The following is a 9,413-nucleotide window of genomic DNA, read 5'->3' as shown; positions in this document are numbered from 1 at the left end:
GTGTCTACTGCCTCCAAGGAGGAAAATACAGCAGACCACAGAATTCTTAGAAGACCATGCCTGCACAGAGGCCTCATTAGTTATATCTTGATTGACAAGCCAGACTCCACCCCTTCACTCGGGATCATCTCAAACGGACACCAGGTTTTGTAACTACCACACTGCCATTAGGGCCACTCACCTTTGCAGCCACCAGTCTGTTGTCTCCCTGCTCCTCTTGCCCTCACCAGCCCTCAGCTACTCAAGTCAGGAGATGCCTCTAGCTCAATATCTGACAACCCCCGCCCCCCAACCCATTCCCACTAGACTTGGAAGCTGCTCAACCTGGACTTGCCAAATTCTGTAATTGGGAATCACTTTCCAATTATAAATTTAGAGAACCCAGGCCTGAGGTCAACAGGTATAGTTATTGCACTTGTGCTTCAACCATTATGCACTGAGAATAACAGGGCAGGGGCTAGGGAAAATGTTACCACTTTCGAAAACCAAACCCATTGCTGTCAATTCAATTCCCACTCACTGTCACCCTTTCAATAAGGTAGAACAGCCTCATCGGGTTTCCAAAGCTAGGAATCTTTACAGAGGCAGACTCACATCTTTTCGCTACAAAGCTAGTCACGGGTTTGAACCACTGATCTACCAGTTATGTCCGTAACCACTGCCCCATCAGAGATCCTTGCTGTCAATGAAGACAGCACACAAGGAAGTGTCAAAAGGTTTGTGGTAAATTTCCCTTATCTTTACATTTCATTTTTCCATGAACTTTTTGGAGCCCCGTAGTACAGATGTTGACTTTGAGCTTTCCTGCTGCTGCTGTCAGCCTGTCTTCACTCCCCATACCTGTTCCCAAGAAACAAGATGGGGCGCACTGGCTCAATGAGCAGTAAACCCAAGGTCAGGAGCCTTGTTTCCCCAAAAAGATCAAGACAGTAGCAACAGCCCGTTGAGATGGTAAATGTTTTCTCATATATATACTTACAAGCAGACAAACAGGCAAAATCCTTAAAATCACACAATTGCATTTACTGGCCATCCCTGCCCTACAAAAGGCAAATGCCAATTTCTAATCTAGAACTTTTAATGATGGCACCTTTCCCAAAACATCAGTGTACCATCTGGGTCTACCATCTCCTTAGTTGACAAAAGCCTTTTGGATTTCATTTGACTTTATCTGGCAATACATATACTGGGAGATTTCACATCAATGTCTCAGTTCCCTACCTTTCTGGAGACACAGGAAACTCCACATGACAACTACCACTGGAGCGAACAATCCCTCTCTTTAGACTGTATGAGCTCTGGTGTTTGTGCCCAACAACTGTTTACATCTGGCTATTATGTATGTTTCCCTTGCTTATCCAAATTCCACAGCTCAAACACCCCTCCACAGGCTGCACAGCAAACAGTGCCTCAGGCTATAGCTATACAAACTCCCTGGATCCCATGATGTGTTTGCACATATGTTCTTTCCAACACAGAGACCCTTCTTGAAATGTAAAAAGCTTTACGACTGGATGAATAGTTTGCCACCGTGGATTCTGTTTTAGTTCTCCTTCTCCAATTACGGTCCCATCTGCCTACTGCTCTCTTTGTCAATATCCTACGTCAGGGAAAACAACAACAAACTTTAGGAGACTATGAGTTGGGCTGCTAATCAAAGGATCAGCAGATTGAGCCCACAAGCCACTCTGGGGAAGAAACGATGGGGCTTTTTGTTCCTGTAAAGATTTACAGCCTCAGAAACCCAAAGGGACAGTTCTGTCTACACGCTAGGGTTGCTACGAGGCAGAAGTGACCTGATGGCAAAGTTTTTCTGTTGTTTTTTTTAAAGGCAGGGACACGTCTTAGGAACTCCCATAGCTTGGCCAAATGATTGGGAAGTAGACTTTATTTTCCACTGTATGCCCTAAAGTGAGCTCCTTCAACTTATCACAGTTGATTTTTCTAGTCTGTTCCCAATGCGAAGCTATCAGTCACCAATGCCAACTTAATTCTCCACTATGGAAAGTGACACGCTCTGGGTCCAAACTGCCCAATACATTCGCCACAGTTCTAAGTGCCCTGCTTCGTCAACTCTGATCCTTGCTGGGCACCACTAAGCCCAAGCGACTCAGGGAACGCACAAAGAAGCGAGGAAGCTTGCAGACCAAGGTGAGGTCCTCATTCCTGGACCCCAGTGCAGGAATGATCAGCTGCCGGGCGTGCAAGTGAAGAGGGATGTGGCGGGCCTTTGACTGCTTCAGCCCCAGCTTCTTTAGGGTGCCAACACACAGCTTCTACACAAAGAAAAAATAGATCCTTCAGAGCAATGCCAAGGGTTCTTTCTGTCTGGTATGCAGGGTGCGAAGAAGTCCACTAACAGGAAACCATCTAAGCTCCCTGGGAAATACACCCATGGCATCCCTCTTTAGGGCATGCCAAAGAAGGAAAACTACACCACCGGGGAGACTCTTACAGAAGAACAGGCGGCAACAAAGCAATGAATGAAACAGATTGCACCTTGGTTCATTAGCAGTAGCACGAAAGGCTGACTTTAGCTGTTAGAAAGATTTCTCTCCCACCCACTGTTCCCTCACAAATGAAGCGGAGGGGTTTTTCTAGCAGAACCAGCAGCTCCAGGGTAACAGTAACTGCTTCTGTATTTCTCCAAAAGCCAGATAACCAACCGAGTTGTCATATCTGCAGATCTATTTCTGTATTGAAAAAAACAAGCCCTGAAGCTCTTCCTCATATTCTTTGGCACATGGGGTCAAATCAGGATTACCTGCGGGGCCAACTTATTCCAGTCTGAGTACTTGTGATCACCAAGGATTGGACAATCTAGTCCAAAAGACAGGTGAACTCGAAGCTGATGTTTTACGCCTAAAACAAACAAGGAAGAAGAAAAAGGAAATTTAAGAGAAGTCATGGAAAAAATACCATTTCTGTTATCAACTTCGAATCATATTCAATCAAATCAGAGAGCAGATGTTTTCAAGCCCACTGCAAGATCCAAAGCAGGGGAAAGTTTACCAGAGTGTTCATATATATTAGGTATTATATTTCCTCAAGGAAACTCCTTTTATAGCAAAGCACGAGTTGATTTGAGTCTGTCTTGTTTTTTTTAAAATAATCATTTTATTAGGGGCTCATACAACTCATCACAATCTGTACATACATCATCTGTGTCCAGGAGTCTGTCTTTTTATAAGACTGATTCAAAATACCAGAGTAATCCTGCCACATATATAAACACTCATGCATATGCATTATATTAATCCTATTACAATAGAGGTTGCGATTTATAAAATGTTAAACAAGAATGACACAAATCACAATAATGGAGAACTACACAATACTAAGAACCATGGCCTAGCCAAGTGTTACAAATAAGATTAACCATCACAACGAGAGAGTAAAATAATTATTTTAAAACCATGGCAATAATAGAGAACAAGTTTAGGGTAATAGTTTTCATAGTGGAAAAGAAGGTGATTGCGTTGGGAGGTGGTGCTACATAGACGATTCTTTCTAATGTTATTCTTTATACTTTGTTGTATTTGGGGTTTTTTCCAGTTTTACTATACTCGAGTAAATATGGTATGTCACTAGCTTTGCTTCACTAGAGAACCCAATCTACGATGGTAATGATAAGTAATACTGCTTTGCACATTTTAAAATGTAATCAAACTGTACAAAGAGGCTCCAAAAAGTTGAATTAAAAGACAATGAAATTTAAAAAGAAAAACAATAAAAAATTTAAAAAGATAATGAAATCTCCCCATAAACTTTCTGAAGCCTCCCTATATCGTTCTGCTAGCTATTGAGGAGCTCTAGTGGTACGTAGGTTATGCACTGGGCTGTGACTCTAAGCACTCCTTGGGAGAGAGGAGGTAGCTTGCAACTTGGAAACCCAATACATGCCCTGGTGGCTCAGTGCTTATGCATGGTGCTACTAACCGCAAGGTGAGTGGTTCGAAACCACCTGCAGCTACTTAGAAGAAAGACAAGGCTTTCTGCCCTTGTAAAGAGTCACGGTTTAAAAAAGAGAGTTACTGTTTCAGAAACTCACAGGGGCAATTCTATCCTGTCCTATAGGGTTGTTATGAGTCAGAACTTACTTGATTGCAGTGAGTTTTTGGAGTTTGCAAATGCTAAGGAGCAGTTCTACTCTGTCCTTTATAGAAGATATGAGTTGGAATCGACTTGTCGGTGGGTTGGCTATTGATTGTTTTTAATAGTCATCACTACAGGAGCTCCCAGCCTTGGGTTAACATCAGAAACATTGTCAAACAAGTCAACTGCAATCCCAGCCCGTCCAAATACCAGTATTCCAGACAAGAGAAGACCCAACATAGGCCCTGGACAAAGCTCAAATGCACTGAGCATCTGCTATCCTACTGCAGACTGGCAGCCCCCTTACCGGTGACAGGCTGGAGCTCCAAGAGGGAGGAGGAGAGAGTGCTGCTTAGCACCTGGTACTGAGTCACAGCGACATGTGCGTTCCGGCTGGTCCGCGCCTTCACCATCTTCCCATTGTCCATATGGTAGCACGGGGAGAGCGTCATCTGAGGCCAGAGACATCAGCTATTTCAAAGGAAGAACAGAAAACCCACCCTGCCAGAGAGCAGCTCACCCACCTTATGATGGTGTTTCTGGCCTTGCACCTCCTTCTCGATGATGGGGATGTCAACAACTCCTGCTGAGGGCACGGGGACGCGCACAGTGATGGCCCTGAGGGTGATACCAACCCATGCTTTAGCCACAGCAGGTTGGATTTGGCGGTGCAAAGGATCAAACCCAGAACTATAGGATCAATGGGTCCCAAATGATTCTCTCAGCCTACGAGCTTGCGACTTTTTTTACAAACCTTTTTTGCTATAAAGCAATGCAAAAATTGATTGCCAAGCAATTGGTGGGGGGAGACCAGGAAAACAACAAAAAAGTTATATTCATAAGTTGGTCTTTCATTCTAGCCTTCAAAAATGGATGCTTACATTTTGAGTTAAACATAGGACTGTTTTGTATCCTGAATTTTTTCCCCTCCCAATACTATATAGGATCGGTCCTGGTTGCATACTAAATCAATGAATTCATGAATACGTAAAGGAATGAATCAAGTAAAAACTTACAGGAACACCCCTGTTGTTTTCCAGAAAAAAATGAGCCCCAAAGACGTCTCAAGAATAAATGGCGACTCAGACCTCATTCTGAATCATTTTTGATGGAAGTTCCGTCATTACAGCACAGACAGGCAAGACTATTGTTTACCCTTTCCTTAGGGTTATGCCTCCTTCAGGTGAACTCACGGTACCGGCAGGTAAGCACTGTACTATTAATCACAAGGCAGGCGGTTCAAACCCATCCCCTGCTCTGAAGGTGAAAGATGAAGCTATCCAAAAAGATGCGCAGTCTCAGACACACCATACTGATTGCAGTTTACTTTTTGCTCATGTTTCCTACTTTAAAAACTGAGGCATATCTATATGTACTGACATAGAAAGATCCTTGACATATAGTTGTAGGAAAATAAAGCACAATGTACATTGTACAATGTGGTTTCTATACACAATACAGAGATTTGCTGTATATAATAGTCACAAATGTAACTGCACTATCGATCAGAATAAATACTAAATAGTTAATAGTGGGTGCTACCTTAAAAGAGAGGGGTTAGAATGGGGAGATAAGGGTCTTTTGCATTTACAATTTTTACCATAGGAATAAAATCCTATCACTTGTATAATTAATTTTTTTTATCATTTTGATGTACAGTCAGAAGATCCACGAACCATGATTTTATCAGCAAATGCAAAAATTGTTTCACACACTTCTTATGTCCCAACAGGTTCTAGCCTTCTATGACTAAGAGTTCCTGATATATAAGTGGATGTTTGAAGGGGATGCCTTTGTTCGGCCAGGCTGGCACAATAAATTATCTCATCTACCATCACCGCTGGGTCTCATACCAGTACTTCTTGGCCACCTGGCGGGTTTTAAACAACTGTTGTACTTGATGTGCCACTTCCTTCTCCCAAGCCAACACCATCACACCCGTAGTTTCCTTGTCCAGCCGGTGACAGAGATGCAAGGGCTCTGCCTTGTGGCCACGCAGCATCTTCGCAAGGACCGGCAGGACATCGCTGATGCAGAGCTGGATGCCGGGACCACCTAAGATGGGACAAGCCGGAGGTCTGAGTGCCCAAGCCAAGACCCCAACAAAGTGGTCTCCTTACGGGCAAAGCGCCCTGCTTGATTTTTAAAGTGCTCTATAGCCTTGCTACTTGAAGCATGCTCCTGGGAACTAGTAGCATCACTCTGCTCAAGGAGCTTATTAGATCCAAGAGGACTTCAAAACTTTCATGTAAAAAAAACAAATTAAAGCATAATGGAACCTGTCCATAAACATTTTGATATCTCCTGGCACAGAGTTTAAGGGAGTCCTAGTGGCATAGTGGAGCAAATGCTGGGGGGGGCGCTAACAAAAATTACAAGGTCAGCAGTTCAAACCTAACAGCTGCTCCAAGGGAGATGCAGCTTTCTGCTCCTGGGAAGATTCATAGCCTCAGAAACCTTATGAAACAGCTCTACTCTAGCCTCTGGGAATGCGGAGTTGTAACTGACTTGCTGGCAGTGAGTTAGGTTGGTTTCTGGTATACAATCTCAGGACCCCCAACCTCAAGTACTAAATTACATTCAGCCTTTAATAAGATGCTGTCATAAGTACATTGAAGTTTGAGAAGCACAGCCTTAAGACATGTAGCTTTCTCATATATTTCACTATATAAGCAGAAGCTTGAGAATTTGCAAGTAAACCTGGGTGAATAATGTAAAACCACAGGGTTCTCCTAAGGCATTAAGGAAGAGTGGATAAGAAGATATCTTTGGTGTTACGCATTTCTGGATTCTATTCTGTGTGCTCCCAACTAGCCATTTGATTTTGGACAGATTACTTAACCTTTCCCATCTTTAATTTTCTCACCTATAAAATGTAAATATCTGGATAATAACTGCCTGATATGGTATGGAAAAGCAAGAAATTTCTGTGGAGAATAAGAGAAAAAAAATTCATACAAAGCACTTGGTCACAACAGATTTAATTCCTTACCTTCATGCCTAACCTTCTCCACACCTCTAAGAGCCAGACCCTTCATCTACTTCAACTATGCCTTTTTATTCTGAAGAACCCTTTTACAAATGCATTTTACACATATCTTTCTCCGACTCATCCCACCAGTCTCTGACAAGAACAGTTAACACTTATGGAAATATCTTTGAGTGTCCATTAAGTTCCAGGCACTGGGGTTTTGTGGCATATATTCGATATAGATGAGTGCGAATAAAAAATTATGGAAAAATTCCTTTAACTTTGCATTCCATTTTTCCTTCAAACTTTTGAAGTCCCCTCGTTTTTTTTTATTATTCTTTCTCTCTCTCTCTACCTCAGCGGTTCTCAACCTGTGGGTCGTGACCCCTTTGGGAGTCGAACGACCCTTTCAGAGGAGTCACCTGATTCATAACAGTAGCAAAATGACAGTTATGAGGAACTGTATGAAAGGGTTGCGGCACTAAGAAGGTTGAGAACTGTTGCCCTACCTGAAGACAAGGATCACAGCATTTGCAGTCCCCAGGAACTAGCTCTGATGGTGAAGTGGGTTACGAGTTAGTGGGTTACGAGTTGGGCTGCTAACTGCAACCTCAGCAGTTTGAAACCACCAGATGAGACTTACTACTCTGTAGAGATGTCTGGGCTCAGAAACCAAGCAGCAGTTCTGTTGTCCAAGATGGTAGTGAGCATAGTAGTAGTATAGACCTCACTGCAGTCTACTCTACACACAGATTCAAGTTATAATTGGTTTTGGAAAATGGATTCTGTCTTATCTTTGTGTCCCCAAAAAGCTTTAGGTGGAATATTGCTCTATACAAGTTTAACCAATTTTGAATATAAGGGGCAGGAGCGCCCCACAACGAATGTACCAGGACTGCCTGTAGTTGGGGCCCAAAGCAGCAGTAGCCCCCCGCCCTTTCCCACGAGGTCCTTACCATGCACAGGCACACCGTAGGGCTTATTGATAACCACGAGGTCCTTGTCCTGGTGCAGAATCCCTCGGCTCAGCGCCTTAGCAAGCACGTTGGGGTGGACTCGCTGCAGCTGCTGTGTGAAGCGCAGCAGTTCTTGCACCCTCCGTTGGACAGGGCTGGTGGGTACCTGGTGGGGAGGGAGAAAGGGAGGCTGGTGGGAAGGGTAGGTGCCACACTGCTCACAAGGTCGCGGGAAAGAGAAGGCTTTCTACTCCGTAGAAATTTACAGCCTTGGATACTCTAAGGAGCGGGTTTACTCTGTCTCAAAGGGTCGCTGTAAATTGGAAACTACTCGACAGCAGTTCGGGGGCTTTTTAGAGTAGGGGAAAGAAGTGGGGGATGCCTTCAGTGAAGTGTGGGTGGGAACTAATGACTGTAAGTCCTATTAGACTCGTCCCTTTCTAGAGCAATTTGAGGACGGAGGCGTGACTGTCTCTCCGGGCTATCGATGTGGGTCCAAATACCACGGGACGATTCCTTGCCGCCTTGCTCTCCCCTTTCCCTCCACGTGTCTACATTTACTTGATCCTTGTCCGACACACCTGCCACCCCACCTTCCGTCAGGAAAAGCCCGTAAGCGTGCAGTCGTTGGGAAACTGGGGCCCCTTCTCAACTCACCGACTCCTTCTTTTGTTCCTGTTTCTGGGCTCGGAGCCTCTCCGCCAGTCGCTGCGCATCCAGGGGCCTCGAAGCAGCCGCGGCGGAACAGAATCGCTGAGAGGCGAGAAGGACGAGACCCGCCGAACGCCGGGCCGCGCCGCAGCCACGCAGGGCCCGAATACACCTGGGCGCCGCCATCTTCGCCGGGGGCGTGGCGGAAACGGGGTGGGGCGGAGGACGCACGCGAAGGAGCGGTTAGAAGAAGGCGGGGCGAGTGAGAAGGGAAGTGATAGGCTCCGCGGGTCACGTGGGGCGCGGGGCGGGCCGCGGGAGTCACGTGGGGCGCGCGCGCGCTAAGTGCGGCTGCGCGGGCCGGTAGCTTCAGCTGGAACGGCGGCGTGTAGCGGGGACGCGGTGAGTGTGCGGGGAAATCCGGGCTGGGGCTGGGAAATGCCGGCAGCTTGACGCTGTAGTGTTTTCGACGCCCTAAGGTTTTCTTCTTCCGGGAGCACTTGCCTGCGAGAGAGTCTTATTCAGAAACCCCTCCTCGCCCCCATAGAAGCAGTGCCTCAACAACGTTCGCCGCTGAGCTTTCTAAGACACCTACCTCGTCCCTCCTGGCAACCGCATCCCGGCGTTCGCCTCCGGTCCTAAAGGACGGGCCGTGTGCCCGTAGTTCCTTACCCCTCGATCCTCGGAGATGCCAGGATCTACATAACCTCACCCCCTCTACCTCCCAGTCTCTTTGTTGC

The 9,413-nt window shown here is 45.6% G+C and overlaps 1 protein-coding gene across 1 annotated transcript; it reads right to left on the bottom strand.

Moving 5' to 3' along the window:
- Positions 1-943: 943 nt before the first annotated feature.
- RPUSD4 (RNA pseudouridine synthase D4) lies at positions 944-8,859 on the bottom strand. The gene is made up of 7 exons (XM_004714189.3): positions 8,680-8,859; positions 8,023-8,188; positions 5,949-6,150; positions 4,620-4,713; positions 4,403-4,547; positions 2,765-2,862; positions 944-2,276 (listed from the first exon to the last, which is right to left on the bottom strand). Exons 1-7 carry the CDS (start codon positions 8,857-8,859, stop codon positions 2,070-2,072), a joined length of 1,092 nt encoding a protein of 363 aa, XP_004714246.3. The 3' UTR covers positions 944-2,069.
- Between the last annotated feature and the right edge of the window lie 554 nt (positions 8,860-9,413).

The sequence above is a fragment of the Echinops telfairi genome, unplaced genomic scaffold, assembly GCF_000313985.2.
Source record: "Echinops telfairi isolate 266 unplaced genomic scaffold, ASM31398v2 ScPeMD7_7465;HRSCAF=8503, whole genome shotgun sequence".
NCBI classification, from domain to species: domain Eukaryota; kingdom Metazoa; phylum Chordata; class Mammalia; order Afrosoricida; family Tenrecidae; genus Echinops; species Echinops telfairi.
This window is presented reverse-complemented; position numbering and strand designations above follow the sequence as displayed.

Bases quoted from the DNA above. Each gene is read 5' to 3' on its own strand.
- RPUSD4 (XM_004714189.3), bottom strand. From the start codon at position 8,859: ATGGCGGCGCCCAGGTGTATTCGGGCCCTGCGTGGCTGCGGCGCGGCC. The intron at 8,189-8,679 runs GTGAGTTGAGAA...CCTCCCCACCAG, and splicing joins AGGAACAAAAGAAGGAGTCG to GTACCCACCAGCCCTGTCCA. The intron at 2,863-4,402 runs GTAAGGGGGCTG...TGTTTGTTTTAG, and splicing joins GGAGCTCCAGCCTGTCACCG to GCGTAAAACATCAGCTTCGA.